Below are 19,207 nucleotides of genomic sequence, written 5' to 3' on the forward strand. Positions count from 1 at the left end.
GGTTTGTTCTTCTTCATATTAAGAAAATGAGATCCATGAGTCAGAAGGGTTCCAGATTTTCCCTGTCTTTCAAAATCTATATGTCTAATTTTGGTCACTTGTTCTCTTCCCGTATGATTGGACTTCTTGATGGTAAAAAGGCAGTGAAATAAACAGCACTGCAGTACTTTTTTCTTTCAGAGAATAATATAGGTTTTGCTTAAAATATTTATTTTTATCAAACAATCTAAGAAATGCATTTGTAGCTGAAGATTTATGTCACAACATTTCCAAGAAGCAGTCTGCTGAAACTTCTTTGTTTTTAATGAGTAAGCATAAATACACCCTGATGAAGGCTTTCTCTGGTATCATATCAGAGTTGCTTGCATTTAAATTAGTGGGTCAGCAAGAAAAGACAGTGGAACCTTTTATTAGCAGCTGACTTCTCCCAAGTCTCATTTTACATTTTTGGTTCCAGCACTATTCAACTGAAAGGAGATACTGTAGGTTTTAAAAAAAAAAAAAAAGGAGGTGAATAACAGAGACAAGCCAGCTGCCAGACATTACCTTCCACTGTGTTCTTCAAAAATACCTGTATCTTCACTGATATTATAAAGAATCATAATGTGGCATGTTTCCTTGTGAAACAGGCAGTCTTTTGTATTCTCTGGTAAGAGCTTTTCATGAGCAAAGTCTACAATACAAAGTTCAGTATTTTTTTTAAGCTGTCTTAGATGAGGAGGCTGCCCATCAAGTAAGAAACTAACGTAAATATCCATATACATTATATTTCATCTGCTGAAATCATTATGGTAGTGCTGTTCTCTAAGGAAGTCCATATTTTCCCTACAGTCACTCTGTGATGTACCAGAAGACCTCAAAAGTGAATTTGATAACATTATTTCTGTCAGGAATCCTTCCTATGTTGGACAGCCTGATGCTCATTCCTCATCTTTAGTGATGGTGCTCTTTGAAAAGCTGCAGGATGTCTTAATTTCTCTCGAATTTTGGTCTTGAGGGCTAATTAATGTACAAATGACATAGACATTGTGAGACCTATATAGAGAATGTATAGCCTGTTAGCACATGTATCAACAAGTAAGTCTGAGATGTCATGGGCAATATCTTTCTTGCTTTCTAGCTCTAGTTCTTTCCAGCTCTAGCTGGACATTAGTGCAGGTATTTTTGTTCTGGTAACATGGGAGAAGGTTGTTGATCATTACTATATGATGAATTACAGAGCACATACAGACTTAGATGGCTACAGTCCCTATAGAATGCTGTATAATGAATATGGCTGATACCTTTTTAATGAGAGAGTAGAATAATAGAAAGGATTTGTTGTTAAAACTGTGTTTTCCTGGGGATACAATGTAAATGCTCTGCAGATGATGGCCCTAATTCATCCCCAGTATAACTCTACTGGACTCAGTTGATTTGCATGAGATTAATTTTGTACATCCTTTTGGGGAGAGGAAAAAAAAAAAGAAGTTGAGAATTACATAGCTGGGAAGGTGTCCAGTTAGTATCTTATATATGAAACTTTTTTGGCAGGTTTAGAGGCTCAAGTACTTTAGTTTAATGTTGGAGAGTTAATGAGAAATATAAAGTAGAATATAAAGTTACTGTCATGGATTGCAAATATTAATGACTTTTCAAGTTGTGTTATTAATGACTTTTTTTTCAAGTTTTGTAAACATAAAAAGGAAGCCTTTCCCTTCCTTCAATACTCTAGAACTTTTTGCTTAGACATTTTAGGTTAAGAGTGACTTGTGTTCTTCCAGATGCATGTGATTTTTTTGTTTTCTTTTTTTCTGTACTGAATCAGAGGGTTAGTGAAACCAACTCAGAAACCATTAAGCCCCTTGTTAGGGAGAGTCAGTAAGAGGAATAGATGAGAACTGTGCTGAGATCTTTAATTAAGCATGCTGCATAACAGAGGTAGAGAGGATTCAGTGACAAAGGACTGGAACAATTTGAATTAGCATTGTTTCAAAAACTTCCATGCGATGTTTAGAATGAGTCATTCAAAGTTATTAGAAAATAAGAAAAAGGAGATGTATTACAGTCATTAAAATCCTCTTCATCACAGGAGAAAATATTTGTACATCTTGCAAGTGTTAATAATTCAAATGGTAGCCTATAGAGTGAGACTTGCAGGACTTTCTAGCAATTACATACAGTATGAATTTTACATTTGCTGAGTACCACATGAATAACCCAGTGATTCCAGGGAGGGTGCTTTTCCCATCTGGGTGTATGGCATCTTGGCAGGAGATGGATTTCCTGCTCTCCCTGCAGTGAATTCACTATGGTACAGGCACTTACTTCATCCTACTGCTGCCACAAGTGTTCACAAAATCTCAGTTTCCTGATCACGAGAAACATTCAAATGCTTTATTACTTGTGTTATGGGCCTCACTCCAGTTAAGTTCCCTTGAGTGTCAGGGTAGTTGAGCTGTGAAAAATGGAAAGAGATCACATCAGGGAAGAGGAGTAGAGGAACCATAGCAGGAATACAGTAGTGCAGATATGTTAGTTCAGGTAGTGCTTGGAACTTGCAGAGTTTTGTTTCTATCTGCTAATCAGCAGAAGATACGAACTACTGTTGTAATGCAAGGCTTTTTAAATCAAAGAGACCACAATTTAACTGCCAAAATGTGCCATACCTCAAGATAAGGGTTTAGGTAAACTTAGGAAGCCATGTATGACTTCAAAAGTGAGCTAAGGACTAAATTCACTTAAACATTTTTGACTTGTTTTCTATCATTTAATAATTAACTTAATCAGGAGAAACGTTTGTACTAGTTTACAAATGTATTATTGCCTAAAAAATACATGTACAGAGCACCATCTAGTGCAGGATATCACTAACATAAAAGCCTTTCTGCTCATATGTCACTTGTCTGTATTTAGCTAATTTAATTAGCTAATTTAGCTAATTTAACTATCATGTTGCAGAAAATGCTAGCCCAGTGGCTCCTGTGGCAATATAATTTTGCAATTACATGAGAGACCATGGATTGAAGATTACTTGGGATCTTTAGCAAGGACAACAAAACTGGATGCACTGAAATTCAGGTAATCATTTGTGAGAATCATATACTTGTAAGAAGAATCTGCTTATCTTCCTACCCACCGTGTTGGGTAATATATCCATTAAATAATTCAATCCAATCTGTTTATAAACTAGGTTGGACACTGATTCTCACAATAGATTTAGAGATCCAAGTGCCATTTCAGTTGCCATACACCATTTAGCTGCTCAGAGCCTTTGCTCAGCTTCCGCAGAACCTCTAAGCTACCCAGGTTCCTTAAGCCAGGTGTTCACAGGTATGCAAACCATGACTAACTGGCAAGATTAAAGATCTGACTGTCATTAAGAAGAGAAGAAAAGAAGAAAGGAAGAAAGCTTAGATTCTATAGGACACAGGTAAAATAAATTTATACACAGGTATTTACAAGTTGCTGAGGAAGGATGGAAAAAAGTGAGCTACAGGGTTGGGTTTGGTTTTTTTTTCGTAAAGGCCATATTTTGGTTCTTCTGGAAGCACACAAACATATGAATTTGGCCCCAGGGTTGTTTAATCAATGTTTGGATATCAACATTATGTTTCTGATGCAAACTATTTAGTATTAGAGTGGGATTAAGAGGAACTGTCTTAGTTAATTGAAGATGTAGCAATGACAAGCTGAATTTCATCCTGCACTAAACAAAGATTAAGATGGCCCTCAGGTACTTGGAAAAGATGATTTTTGGATGAACACTATGTATTCAACAAAAAATTAATTAAATGTCAAAGAGCCACTATCACTGTCAAGTTTTACATTCTCATTGAACATGCACTTTAACAGAAAATGATAACTTTTCTCTGAGCGTATATTGCATGTGGATTTTGGCTGAATGCTTGAAACCTTGCTGATTTCCCAATTCTCAGACTTAGTCTGACAAAACAGTAAGCATAAACTCATATTCATTTCAAAGTACCTCCTGGTTTTGAATAGCTCCAGTTTTTGCTTTCAAAGTTGACCTCTTAATAGACAATTTAAAAAAAAAAAAAGAGAAATAAGTGGAAATTTTTGAAAATTTAGATATGGAATACTTCCCTGGATACTTTTTCTGCTCTTTCTACCTCTTTTACAACTGCCAAAGAGAACCTAGTACTGAAGAAAAAGCTGCATTTTCATTCTTTTTGAGCTAATGAGGAGTAAACTAAAGGAATATGATAGGAATGTTCACAGACCTGGCAAGCTGTGGTTTCATTCCCTTTTCTGGGTATACCATTTTGCTAACAGTGAGGAGAACTAGCTTTGACAGAACAAAATGTTATATTTACTAAAGGGGTTCAAGAATTGGTGTCAGGAGTAGCAGTTTTGGGAATGGTGGGAAGAGGAAGGCTTTAGCTAGGCAGTAGAGCTGAAGAGAAGTTTCCACTGGAAGGCAGTAGGTCAGATTGCAGTACCTCAGCTCTGTCAATCCGTACTAGACATTCTAGGAAAAACATACGTTGTAGCATATAAGGCTCTTTTACTGCTCATGTAATTCACCTGGGCTTGTGGTTTCCATTCTTTTAATGTCCAAAATGTTTTGCAAATGGAAGAAAATAGACAACTGAAAATATAAAGATGTTTCTCTTGAACTAATATTACAAAAAGATGCATTTTTGATTACACGTTGCTGTTAGCTATCATTATGTTCTTTATTAAATCATGACTGACAAAAATTTTTCCTTGATATTTCCTTGATTCTTATTCTTCTTCTGTTGGGTTATATGATTTGTATCAAATGGTATGTATTAATTTTCAGCTATTTGGGAGTTACGTTGTTCTGTCTAATTCCTGAACAAATAAACTGGTCTTTGTTCTGCTATCTTGTAAGAATAAAGACTACCTTAGAATATATTTATACCTGTTGAGGAAATAAATTAATACAAACAGGCAAGCCAGGCAGATAAAAGAATTCTCTTCCAAGCTGTACTCTGTTGTCTAGTAGCTATTTAAACTTGCCTTTTGAAAATAAAGGGTTTGTTTATTTGAGAACAACTATACGATCATTTTGAATTACAACACTTTCACATGTTTGTCATGTGGCCAAAAAGTTTTATTACACAAAGAAAGGCCATAGAAAGATGGCGGGAATTAAATACTGTATTTACATATTGCTAGCAGTATGCCTCATGCTTTTCAGACTGCTAGGATATCAAAATCCTTGTTCTGAAAAGCATTCAGTCCAAACAAACATATAAATACATTGTAAGATGTATAAAGAAAGATTTGATTCTCCTTCATTTTGTGATTTCCAATAGAGAAAGGGAGTCAAATTTTACATCAAAATATGACAGAAGCACCCTAACTCAGCTCAAATCTTTCATTAGCATTCTTGTAAGTAAATAGGATGGGTTTATGCTGCAGCAAACAAAAAAATTACTGCAGATTTTATGAGCACCATCTGTACATGTTCAGAGTCTTTTTTGTGTGCTAGAAATCCAACTTTGCCGTACTTAAATCCTTTGTGTCTTTCATTTAAATTATATGGACTATGATCTGTCTTGATACTCTCCAAATACATGAGCTAATCTTTCCATTTTCCTGTGAAAAACTCAGAGTGTTTTTACAATTTCTACATAATGCCATCCATGGTTTTGCAAAGAATTAAATCCTTCTCCTCTTAGAGTAGAAAAAGAATTTGAAAATCACGATGGGAAATACTGTACTTACAACATCTTTATAAACTACTCCAAAACTTCCATTGTTTTATTACCTATATACCTACAGACTTACTCATAGAGTTACACAGGAGTTCATTTTAAATTCTGTAACAAAATTGGATAAAAATACATATCAGTTGTTCTGTTTCAATGTTGAATGCTAAATATATATATAAGTATATACATACACACACATACATAGGCTGGTATGCCTTCCTGTCAGAAACAGAATTTAATTTGGTTTAACTGCTTAAACAAGGTTCCAGATAAGCAGCTGTAGAGCTATCCATTAGTTCTGTCATGCAGGGGTACAGGGATGTGCTAAAGGCTAGAAATCTCTAGCAGAGTATCTACTGATACATCACAAAAAAGACTAGATTATCTAGAATACCTGCTATTACCACAAAAAGCACAGACCGCAAAACCTCTCTACTGCAGATTTTTATCAGCACCATTTTTACATGGTAATGTTCTTTTTAGCTGCCTGAACCTCATCTTTTTCTCTATTTAATTCCCTTTTTTTTTAAGTGTAATCTGATTTATCTTATTGAGTGAGATTGTTTCATATGAACATCTCTTTTTTCCCCTAGTTGTTCTACACATCCTCTCTCTCTTATTCCATGCAATTCTTTCAATGATTCTTGCCAAACTTTTGGGTTTGGAGGATGGAAATGGAAGGAAAAATGGCCATGCACGGAGTTATCATTCAGCTGACCTGTATTCATATCAACATAGTTATATATTAACTAATCATGGAACCATAGAATGGTTTGGGTTGGAAGGGACCTTAAAGATCGTCTAGTTCCAACCCCCTGCTACAGGCAGGGACACCCTCCACTAGACCAGGTTGCCCAAAGACTCATCCAACCTGGTCTTAAACACTTCCAGGGACATGACATGTACAGCTTCTCTGGGCAACCTGTGCCAGTGCCTCGCCACCCTCACAGTAAAGAATTTCTTCCTAATACCTAATCTAAATCTACCTTCTTTCAGTTTAAAGCCGCAACCCCTTGTCCTATCACTACATGCCCTTGTAAAAAATCCCTCTCCAGGGACTTTTTGCCAACAGTTAGTTTCAAATATGTTAAGCTTGACTGAAACTGGCTGCCAGGTTCAAAACTTGTATTTGGACAGAGGGAGAGAAACTGGCAGTCCAACCACAAAAGCAAAATTATTTTAGGAAAGCAGGGAAATAAAAGTACTCAAGTTTGGCTCAGATCCATGTGTTATTTAAAATCTTAATTTGCATCTGCTCAGCAGAAATGGATTACATTTCATCAGATAGCTTTCTAGAGAGTGTTCCTATCTTCCCCATGGCAGCAAGCACTAATTAGCGATTCTTGTTATTACAGCGTGTTAGAGTCTATTGTGGTGCTAGGCACAAAAGCCAGGGTAGGCAGTGTCTCTCTTACAATTTTTCTTATACAAGAAAAATGTGGATCTGCAGCTTGAGAAGGGGGAAAGCCCAGGGAGCCAAGACAAAGACATAGGAAAAGGAGAAGATAATAGGCTTAGAAGCAGAACCACTTTGAAGTGACTGAACAGGACATTAGAACTTGGAGAGTTGTGGAGTCTAACAGATACATAAAGAAAGTAAAGATTTATAGAGTTAAGCACTAAGAACCTCTAAAATGCCAGATTTTAGTTGCACATGAAATACACTTCCCTTTACACATGCATTATGATAGTCTATGTTCAAAGCATAGCTCACAATAAAATTAGTTGCAGCTTTTGTTATTTAGCCTTTTGGTAAACTCCACATGTCAATATATTAAAGTCCAGGTTTTGTTACCAAATGTTACCAAAAATAAGAAAGGCGTAATGATTACCAAGAAGAAGAAAGGCGTAATTACTGACTATCTAAAAATGCTAGATTGAAATGAAGTGACCAGCCCTACAAATGCTTCAGCAACAACAGACAATCCACTCCTGCATGCTGGGTTCAATTGATTCTAGCCTGGTAGCATTCCTTCTCTTCCTTCAGTTCCCTGCCTCATTCTTTATACTTTTTATGTATGCTATGTACAGAACACAGGCAACAAATACATCAGAGGAATTTACAGGCAAGTCACTTCTAAAGCCTTGAATCATTCCAAAGAAAGTATGTTCCATCCACTGAGTAAACCAGCCTTACACTTGTATTTAAATAGTTTTTTGTTGTAATACGTACAATTCATTTTCATTTTTGAGACAACACACTGACAATACTGTTTTTTAAAAGATGAAAGGATTTGTAGTTACTGCAGAAGTTAAAAATTCTCCATGTTGATGAAGATGTCCTTATTCCTAGGTGAATGCCTGCCTTTTTAAAAAAATCCTGTACACATATTAGCACTAGTATTTGTATCTACAGATTCATAGGCCAGATTGTTTTCTCATTTACATCTCATAAAATTACTGGTTGCAGAGGAATTTTTCCAGACTTACATATGCATAGATGAGAAGCAAAAATCTGCCCATCTGTTTTAATTTGGATTGATTTGCTAAAAGATTAACTAGATAAATCGTCTTAATAAAATACTTAAGCAATATTAGGTTCAAAGTCTTCTGGTCTGACCTTCATGACAACAGATTTCAGAGAATACCACCACCCATGCCAAGTGTACCAAACAATCCCGTTGTCTGTCTTTGCAGTATAGGGGCCTTTGTAGTACAACCCGTTCAAGTTGGCAGAGTGACACCTGGTGGAAAAGTAAAGAAAAACAGAAATAAGCCCTCCTGTCGAAAAGTTGCAAGCATTTGTAGTTTCTGTGAGAGTCAAAAATTTGGCCATGCTGATAACAGCCCACTTTGACAGCTGCAAAAAATTTGCATTTGTGGACTTCAGTGTGCCTAAATAATAACAGTTTGATAAGGGCACAACTGCTTTTAGCACCTTCGAAACAAAAGGGTTTGTTGTCTTTCCACATGTTTTCTGACATTACTAGCTCCCTGAGTTTTACCTGCTAATCTGTTTCATTGGAGAATTATTCCACAATCGTTCAGGTCATGGGTGGCAGCAGGGCATACACCAAGCAAAACTTTGGGAAAGAAATACTGTGCTGCTTTTTGTTGTTCCAGAGTAGCCCCTCATAAGTTTTGCAGTTACCCCACAAGGTGTTTCGTATGACAAAACCTGAATACCACCATCGGTTTGCCTATTGTGGACTTCTGTTTACAAACAGATTAAACCTGACAGCCAGTTAAACATATGTATACCAATTCACTGGATGATTGAGCTGGCACTTTATTTGACTATACGAAGTACGTTCTTTTTTGGGTTCTTTAACGCACTGAAGCAGAAATGCTGTTACAGTTTATTAAATATAGTGGTTAAAACAAACAAACAAACAAAAGCATAGCAAAACCCAAAAGGCTTGAATAGGTCCCAGCACATACTTCAACAACCTTCATACTCATTTTATTTCTACAAGAAAGAAGTTTAGATCCTTATGTGACCATATGGAGGGCAAATCAGTTGTTTCTTCTGTAGCACATTGCAATGAATCAGCTTGGTTTATCTGCCAATTCAGTATTTTGTTGTAAGTGCTGTTAATATCTAGCTGTCAAACACCATGATGGATTTCAAAAGCAGACTCCAGAAAATATGCAAACAGAAACCAGTCCAAATGAACCTTATGGATATTATTACTAGCAAATCTTAGTCTCTTTGGCTTTGCTTACACTTACATTAACAACAGTTTTTGAGAACTGAAATGCAAACTGTGATAAAAGCCTCACAGGAAAATTCTTATATGTATATGCTTATTCATTGCTTACAGGTTTTAAGCTCAGTTTTGGTAATGTGTTAGTTGAAAGCTTATAAACTGCAGATATCAAAAGTGACTTTGTTTTCAAGAATGGTAAACTTGTATCAGAGCTGACATTATCTTTCTAGCCATACAAATTTTGTGTTGAGCAGGCACTCTGTCTACATTGAATCAAAACACAGATTTCAGTAGAAGAATCATAATTACTAAGAGGTATCTAGATCAACCGAACCCCTTCTTGTACTTCCTTTGATGGAAGAAGGCAAAACATCTTTTTGTCAACAGTAACAACTCTTAATTAGTGCTGGGAGGCACCAACAGCAAAACAAACACAGTATTCTGGTAAGCAACCAGATGCTGTCTGAAGTAACTGGACATACTAAAGAAACAACTGGCATGTGATTATTGATATGATATTCTGAAGCAACACTCATGATTCACAAGTCAATAAACACCTTAAAGTTAGCCTATATTCCTCCTTTCTTTCTGATAGGCTAATTTTTAAAGTAAAAAACTGCACTGCAATAGTTTCAAAAGTCAACTCTCAATTATCTGTGGACATTTTATCTGAATTATGTATTAACTGTATCACAGATGCAGAGAGATGGAGTTGGTTCCCTGAGAACTGTTTTAATTCTGCCCGGACTTACTGACTCCCGTATAGCCCCACATGGATGTAGCTATGCTGTCTCCAGGATGATTGCTGAGGCAGGAAGCCTGAGTTAGTGAGATCTGTGACCCCAACTTGATGCCTGGCAGATCCACTGTGATCATCCATGCATGGTGTAACTAAAACTGGAAGTGCTGGGGAGAGAATAAGCTCATGTCCAACAAGACTCGTTAGCTCTTCTTTTACCAATTATGAACCTACTGACCATTGCAATGCCCTGGATGCAGGAAAGCTTATGACCTGGGTGTAGGACCAGAGTGAACCTAGCTCTGTGGATTTGCATCCAAGCTGAATATCTCTTCTAGAGTTTTGCTTACAAAAGAATGGAGAGACACATTTTTCTGCAGAAGTCCAGGATAACAAGTGCTGAGCTGGAGCAAGACCAGTGGCTTTAAACTAGATCTAAGTGACTTCCATGTGGCCTTACTTGTGTCACATCCCTTGGTACTCATATTATCTGGGCATTTCTGTATTTCATTAGTTCACATAGCACAGAGCTGGCTATAAAAAATTCCTTCATAGCTGGGAGCTCCTATACAAACCAGCCAAGAACACTAATTCCTTCTATGTTTGCTAATCTGTGCATGACGAATATGTGTTCTGAGTGCTTTCCTTTCTCTGCCAGTACTGTTCTTTTGGGTAGGATTTAAGGATACTGAAATTTTCTAGTATTTTGCAGTATTCAGTTTTATGTTAGGTTTAGCATAAAAAAGTCAGCAGCAATGCAGTGGAATAACACTATTAGTAACTCATTTTCATTATCCAGATAGACAGTCACTTTAAGAGCACGAGCTACACAGCCATAATAGGAACTAGCCTGGTAGGAGTCAGCTATCTTTAGTAGTTACGTAGCACCAACTACATATTAATTAAGGTATTAATAACTGTCAAGTTCGGCCATACAGCTACTTTTGCAAGAGTACTTCCGGACCAATCCAATAATAAAAAAAAAAAAAGTTTTTAAAAGACAAAAAACGTATGCACTTGACTTGGTTATTCACTCTCAATGAACTCCATGGCATGGTATCAGAGTTTTATGTCACTTGAGGTCTAGATATTCCTCTAAATCCACAAAAGTTCTGATTTCACAGGAAAATGATCTCCAACACAGTTGCCTTTCCCTTTTATATCTTAGCTTTCATGAGAACTGCAAAAAAACTTTGTCTACATGTGATTTTTTTCCATGTCTCAAACATTCTGCTGACCTACTATCTGTGCAAATATATTAAAATGTATTAAAATAAGTAATTAATTGTGAAACATTGAGTTAATAGCTACATCATATCAGCTAAGGTGGTCACAGACTACTTATGGAAACAGAATTTGGAAAATGAGGAGTTAAAAAACAGAAACAAAGGATGACACAACAGAGAGAAACAATGGAGTTGATCCAACCTGGCAGCTCTTGCGAAGTGAACTGAGATCACAGTGAAAGAGTAGTATGCTTCCCTGAGTTGTATTTTAAACCTCTCTATTATACAGCTAGATTACACAGTTTCTCTTCATGGCTATATTCATCTAATTAATTAAGGGAAAGAACATAGCTGCCTATACAGACCATGCTAAGGCTACCAGTTTTATCCTTTCTGTTTGAATTGATATTCTACATGTAAGTAGGATTTAAAAAATCTTTTACTGAACGCTATTTAAAAAAATCTTCCTCTCAGTCCAGCCATACTCACTGACAGAAACTGAGTGGACTCATTCCCATCTTGATATAGAAGGAATAATAAGAGTGAGATGCTGTGAACTGAAGTGAGAAAAATGAGGCTTAATAACGTGGCACTAGCTTAACTTGTCAGATATTCTGCAGTACTGCCACATCTGGTCTAGTGCAATGCACCAGAAATGCAAGAATGAAGTACAAGAGGGATACGTCTGCAAAATCTACATGACCTACTTGTGTAAGAACTGGTTACCTTAAAGGGGCAGAATTATCTTCTTACTGTCTGATAACAAAGATGACCAAAGCCTATGGCAAATGCCATTATCACAGACCAGCTTGAGCTGTGCGGTAGGTGCTGTCCCTTCGAAGGTGAGTCTCAGTCTTACCAGCACTGAGATCTCTGGTAGGGGTCAAGGGCAGATTGCAAATATCATAAACAATGCCAATCCCATCTTCTACCATATGTTATTACTGTATGAATACACATGAAGCAGAATAGTTGACAACACTAATATAAAATCAAAATACCTGTTAAACCACCAGCCAGCCTTTTCCTCTTCAGCACAGTTCCCTTCATAGTTGTCATTATCCCTGTCTCTAGTACTGAATTTCATTCCTCGATGATCAGCCCACCATTTTACTTCAGGATGAAATCCACCAGTAAGGGAATCACCAGCTGTACCAGAGTACTCACCACAGCTCATCTCATAAGAATGCTAATGAAAAATGTGAAGAAAAAAAAATCCAATATGTCTTTAACCTTTACCATGTCTGAGAGTGAAACCACAAAGAGGAAATTAATCTGTTCCATTTGCCACTATTTTTATGCTCGGAAACATCATGCCACTTAACCAGCATGTACTACATAATGAAGGGGTGTAAAGATGTTTACCCGGGGTAAAATTTGTCAATAACCTTATGTATAAATGACATAATAAAAACAATATTAGAGTTACTTTGCAGTACATATTACCAATCAGAATATAATGTTCCATTATTGTTGGTAATATCAACAAAAATAGAAAAACTGCTTTTATCCATGGCTGCTAAACCAAATGATTCATACATCTTACAGAAAGTGTGAAACTGCTGTATCAATGTAAACCACTATTATTACATATTTGAAAATTCCAAGCATTTGTAAGAAAGAAAATATGATAATAAGGTTCTACACAAACCTTTATGAAAATTAGGGAACTTGTATGTTTATTGTCTGTCTACAGAATCCACATTTTCATTAAAACCTCCAGTCATTATTCAATATTTTATTACCTCTTCACCTGCAACTCTGAATCTTGCATATTGTGCAAAACGCCGTTCTCCTTCAAAATCAGTTAGATCAATTCTTAAAGTATAGTTCCCTTAAGAAATAACAACACAAATTATTTTGGTTAAACTAGCCTATCTCACTACTTTTCAGAACAGAGTATTATAGCAGAAGATTATAATACTATGTTTTTATCATGAATCTCATTTCTATCATCACAGCATATTTTATGGGAGTTTATCTTCTTTATGCATATTAAAGCATATCTTCCTATTCTTTGTCTTTATTCACCTGATTCAGCTTAGAAAAAAATTAGAATTATTCCAATACAGATTTTCAAGTGTAGACAAAAAATCTCTAAAAAAATGGCCCTATGGACTTTATATTTTAGTAAGTTATTTGAGGTGGTAATGAAAGGATAGTGAGAATCAATCAATAAGTGTACACCTAAGAAAATTAGATTTTTATACTTTGAAGATAAAAGTTATACTAGGACCACATCCTGTTGGCATTGATTTCCATATGAATTAGCTGGCTAAGTTAATGGGTAAGTTTTGTATATGCAGCATTTCACAGCAAAGCTGAAGTTTTCTTAGATTGAGTGACCATTAGAAAGATGGAAATAGCTTTCTAAGACTAGCCTAATCAACAGGACAGGCCTATATTTACCTTCATGTAATAGCCTATGCAGCCATGTAATACCCTGACTAAATGAACTGGTACTCTGGACTGTTAGTGATACTGACTGTGAAATGGGTTGAGACAATTATTTTAAGGTATACTCCTATCTACTGTTGCAGGGGCTCCCTGCACGCCGCTGGCCTCACAACAGTTTTGAACCTTTTGTTAGAAAACATATATTCAAATGTGTTTTGTTCTGAAACTTGGAAAAGTCCATGCAGACTAACAACAGAACTCAGGATTTATGCTAACAAAAAGGGTAACAAAAAATGGCCTGGAAAGAGCAAAGAAACAGAAACAATAGAAGACTATTGTTACAATACAGATCTTACCTTGATTAGTCAAATAATGAAGATTTTTATTTCCAAGCCAATATTCACCATTTGTCAAAACAAAATTTCCAAAGCCTTCTTCATAGTCATTCCAGACTCTGAAAAGAGTATAAAATACTAATTTATCAAAAAAGCAAGTTTGCTTGGATGTTTATTTTATCATACAATCATAGGTCACAGAATAATTCAATTTGGAAGGAACCTCAGGAGGTAATCTAGTCCAACTTCCTGCTCAAGGCGGGGCTAGCCATGAGATCAGACCAGGTTGCTCAGGACTTGTCCAGTCAGGTCTTGAAAACCTCCAAGGATGGAGACTGCACATCCTCTTCGGGCAACCTGCTGACTGTTCTCATGGTGAAAAAGTTTTTCCTTATATCCAGTCTGAACTTCTCTTGTTTCAACTTATGTACTTAGTCTCTCATCCTCCCACCAGACACCACTGCGAAGAACTCTCAGACTGTTCTGTTTTCTTAGTGACCTCCTTGTAGGTACAGGCAGGCTACCGTTAGGTTCTGCTGAAGCTGTCTCTTCTCCAAGCTAAACAAGCCTTAGCCTGTCCTCACAGGGCAAATGCTCCAGCCCTCAATCATCTTGGTAGTCCTCTGCTGAGCTCTTTGTAGGTTCATTATATATCGGAACAATAATAAACAAATATTTTACACTTTATTATCTTATTTACATTGTTGATATTCACAGAACTATTTCTATTTCTTACATGTGAAAGGCTGAATCCCACACTACACTGGTCACTGAATCCCAGTCCAAAGAGTAGTCCGAAGAGGTACATTCAAAGTGGTTTAAGATTAACAGATTAACAGAAGAAAACACATTAGCTCAGTCCAATCTCTGATATAGCACTATTTACCTGAAGTGAAAACATTTTTCCTGGTTAAATCCAGGGGATCTAAGTAAGAATGTATGTCTATCACAAGCATTGTTTCTTTATTTTCTGTGATTTGATTAAGCTGTGAAACTCCTGCAGCTGGATATATAATTTTGTAAATTGAGGTATTAGCTAGCTGTTTCCAGCTTTGACTTACTGACTGATTCTAACAATTTTTGAACTCATACTAGTGCATAGTTTCAAGAATTAATGTGCATACTGAAAGCATTGAATGTTTTCCCTGTCTACAGTAGCTTTGAAACACTTTCTCAATGGTTTTGGTTTCATGACATATTCTAACAAGGACAAAAACATGATCTATTTCCTTGATGAGAAGCAACCATACTTCAACCAATGGGTGAAAGTATTAGGCTGTGGACAGGCAGTCATGAGCGAAAGCAGCCTCTGTCATTTAAAGTAGCTGGTAGTCTCTGGCAAGGAAGAACGATTGGTGCTGTGTGGTGGTAACAACTGTAAACTGCTGCAGATTGCTTCTGTAGCTTGTCTGACAATATTTGATAAATTAAGAATAGCGAAGTTTTCTTGGCTGGATTGCAGTTTTTCACCCTCTCTGGGGATCACTTCTCTATTTCATAAGGGTATTGTAAAGTTATTTACAGTAATTATAAACATAGGTAAGACACAAATCCACAGAAGGATGCAGATATATGAAAAGCAAATTGGACAAAGTGAGGGTTCTAAAAACCTTCTTGTTGCTTCTAATACCTGTAAATATTTTGGGGCTTTTGTATTCAAGTCTCACAGCACCAAAAATTTCACTTCTGGACATTTCCCAGAAATGCTTGAGTCTTGGCAGAGGCAAGGAGGTTAGGTGTCCACAGATCAAGTTCTCACCCATCTTTTCTTTCTTAAAGGCATTTTACTATGAGCTACAAATTACTCTGTGGTCGGTTTCTCTCATACTTGTTTGCTGATGGTATTTCTGTTCAAGCAGATTGCTTATATTTTTACTTTTTTAGACTTTTACTATTTGCAAAAGACAAGGTAGTCATTTACGTGTCATTAAGAGTTATTGCTCCAACAATTGTTAATGCATTTGACATTGAAGTGTCCTCATGTAAAATGTACAAGCTGTCAGAAAAACACTAGAAGAGGTATCTCCCAGAAGAGAGCCTGAGCCAGAAGTGGTATCTCATCCAAAGGCTCTTTCACAGGACAACCATTCCTCCCTTTTACCTGAGATAACAACTTATTCGTACAATTCTAAAGTTAAGATTTAACTTAGCTCCATCTGGTTTAATGTTTCTCCACTTTGTTTCCAATTTTAATGTCTAAGTCTAGTACCTACCTATCAAAATTCTGGCTGCCATCAGAACGTCTCTGAAAAACAGTCCAACCACCCCCTTCAGACATGTCACAGAAGGCAAGGAATTCAGTAGGACTCTGGATAGGTTTCATCTTATAAAATCCACTTTGCTTATGGCCATCATTGTAGATTTCCGCACAATCTGTTCACAAAACATTCATTGGACAGGTTTTTTTAGTCTTATACTTACTGGCAAAATCAGAAATCAAGTCAGTAATGGGAATCAAGTCACGTCATAGAAGAGTCACATGTAAACCAGGCTAATACAAAGGCAGTACCTCTGCAAACACATTTTTATGACTTTTGCACACTTACTTGTATTTGTGTTGCTTTACAACCTCATTGAGCTGTAATTATTTTGACATTTATTTAAAAGAATCTTTTTTCCACCATAAAATAGTATCATTTTTGTTTTCATTTGACTAGCAAAATAATTCCTCTGGTTTAAGTGGTGTCACTTTTAATTTACAATGGTATAATCCACATTGGAATCCTGTTACAATCATATAACTTCTCTACATATAAAACATATTGTAATCTTTAAAAACAAACACTGTACTTCTGTATCCATAAAGTCCACAACAGAAATGCCAAAGCCAAGAGTATGGAATCACCACTGTTAGAAAAGGGAAACAATTGCTGGACCTGATACTCTTGCACCAACAGGTGCAAAAATACATAGAAGACTACCTCCAAAAAGTGCAATGTATGTGTAAAATGATATCACTTCTGCTTGATACCATTTACAGTCTGGTCTCCATTCGTGTTAATGACTAATCAGCATTTACAGCAATGACAAAATTCAGAGTTCATGAAAATATAACAGCAATGTAATTGTATAATCTTATCTTTTTTCCTCTAGGAGTTAAGAAATGAAAGGAGTTCTTTGTTTATATGTAATCTACCATCAAGCAGTCACACAGGAAAGACGTATAATTTTCAACATTCCTGTTTTTCCTGGCAAAGGTAGGGCTGATTAACTGTAAGATTTTCCCTGAAACATTTATGAACATGTTGGCTTAACTTCCAGGACAGTTTAGAACCTTCTGAACTATTATGTTTCTTCTCAGTGGAAGTGTCAGTGAAGATTAGACATAGAAAATAAACACTTTATACTGAAAACAAATCGCCATGCCAGGACTTGAATAAACTTTAATAGAAAACATAATTTAAATAACAGCTAAGTTGTCTTTCTAGAGAATGTATGATTGGCTTATAGAAAATAGCTTTTCTTGTCCATTATTTTCTTAGTAGGTTACCAAAACATTTAAGCATATTTTAATTTTTAGCAGGTGTATATACTGTGGAATTTCTCCCTCACTATCTAACCCCAAATTATCCAGTTCTGTTGACATTCAAATGCTACATCAGTTTGAATGAAATAATGCAGTATCAACAAGGAAAAATATTTTCCAAGCTATGAGGAAAGTGAAAAAATAATGGAAAAAAAATAATCAGAAACCAGAACAACTTAGATCTGTTATTTAGAATCACATTTTAAGAAAATAAACTGAGGCATATGCTAAGAAAAGGACAAATACCTTTCAGCTACATGTGGTTTTAATAATCTTTTCCAGTAACTAATGAATCAGCCATAATAATTTAAAAAAGTATTCCAGGATACTGAATACATAAATAAATATACAGCTAAAATTTAAAGTCAGATTTACAACTACTTTGAATTTCATTTTAATGGTGCTTTATCATATTCGATGCCTTGTTATATGTTGTGATTTCTTCCAGAAGCACAAACACTACAAGTATATTCAAACAAGGCTATTAAAAGTTACAGTTTAGACTGGACATCTAGAAATGAACACCATCCAAGAATCAGACCCCCAAACTGGATTTTCAATCCAACTGTTGTTCTGGATGGTGTTTTATTATTTTAAGTTTGGGCCTCACTCCAGCTATTACAGGCTAACACACTTAGCCTTCTACCACTGCAGAGGGACCAGATCACCACCAGAATGCTGGTGAGATTACAAAACCAACTTAAATCCAGTGTTTTAGAAGCTGCGATGTCCTGAGATGAACCTAACTCAATCAAAATGGTGCAACATAGAGAATATTATCAAAGTGAGATGCAGATGTCTTTATGCCAGGCTTATGTGTATAAATATGGATGTCAGGGACTTCACAGATTGGAACAGAGTCAGTGTGTGCTTGTAACCCACGTGACCCTGTGAATGTGTGAATGTGAACTGACCCCGTGGGTTGGAACTGTTTGAGATTAGTCAAAGAAGGGTGTTTAGAAATCTGTAACTGTTTATTAACATTTTGTAAATGTCTATTATTGGTTTTTATCTGTTGTATTGCTGATATTTATTCTGAATTTATTGTTCACTGATTGTTTTTTAATTATGTGCTATTAATAAATCAATAAACTGCTTCGATCCTGATTTGATTTACGTCATGTGAGATTAACAATTTTTCCCTGTGGCGCCAGGCCTAGGTAAAAGCTGAACACTGTGTTTTAAACAAACAGTTTTCTATGAGCTTTTAAAACAATAAGTCAATGGGCCCAATTGTGCTAAAGCTTCTGGGTATCATTACAATGAATGGAAATGAAAAGAACAGCTTCATTTCTAACCTGAATACTGTCTTTTTCCTCCCAAGTCAATGACACTGTTTTCATCTCCTCTGTCACTGTACTGAATCTCTTTCTTCTCTAAAAGCTGTACAATTTTTAACTGCTGCTGTTTCACACGATGTTCTAGAAGCCTCACCTGGCCCTGAAGTCGTATCTGCTCTTGAAAACAGTTCTGTGGATCCTAGAGAGGAAAACATACACTATTGTAAAATCAACACATTTTTGTCATGTTTAACATGTGACACAAAAAACCAAACTAAGCACAAATAAAATTTAACTTGAATAAAACATTTTGGTTACAATTTCCTACAGACACTATGGTGACTTCCACCTCAATAGCTATTTAAAATTA

At 36.1% G+C, this 19,207-nt stretch overlaps 1 protein-coding gene across 6 annotated transcripts in view; it reads right to left on the reverse strand.

Moving 5' to 3' along the window:
• Nucleotides 1-4,987: 4,987 nt before the first annotated feature.
• Nucleotides 4,988-19,207, reverse strand: part of FGL1 (fibrinogen like 1) — a 36,452-nt gene continuing 22,232 nt past the window's right edge. For all 6 annotated transcript variants that reach the window (XM_054824240.1, XM_054824239.1, XM_054824237.1 and 3 more), the window contains 6 exons: nucleotides 18,856-19,036; nucleotides 16,245-16,404; nucleotides 14,053-14,150; nucleotides 13,045-13,133; nucleotides 12,301-12,488; nucleotides 4,988-8,368 (listed from right to left, as the gene is read on the reverse strand). In XM_054824240.1, the coding sequence (XP_054680215.1) occupies nucleotides 8,209-8,368; nucleotides 12,301-12,488; nucleotides 13,045-13,133; nucleotides 14,053-14,150; nucleotides 16,245-16,404; nucleotides 18,856-19,036 (876 nt within the window). In that variant the 3' untranslated portion in view covers nucleotides 4,988-8,208. The remainder of the gene's footprint in view (nucleotides 8,369-12,300; nucleotides 12,489-13,044; nucleotides 13,134-14,052; nucleotides 14,151-16,244; nucleotides 16,405-18,855; nucleotides 19,037-19,207) is intronic.

Source organism: Grus americana, chromosome 4 (assembly GCF_028858705.1).
Source record: "Grus americana isolate bGruAme1 chromosome 4, bGruAme1.mat, whole genome shotgun sequence".
Lineage (NCBI taxonomy): Eukaryota > Metazoa > Chordata > Aves > Gruiformes > Gruidae > Grus > Grus americana.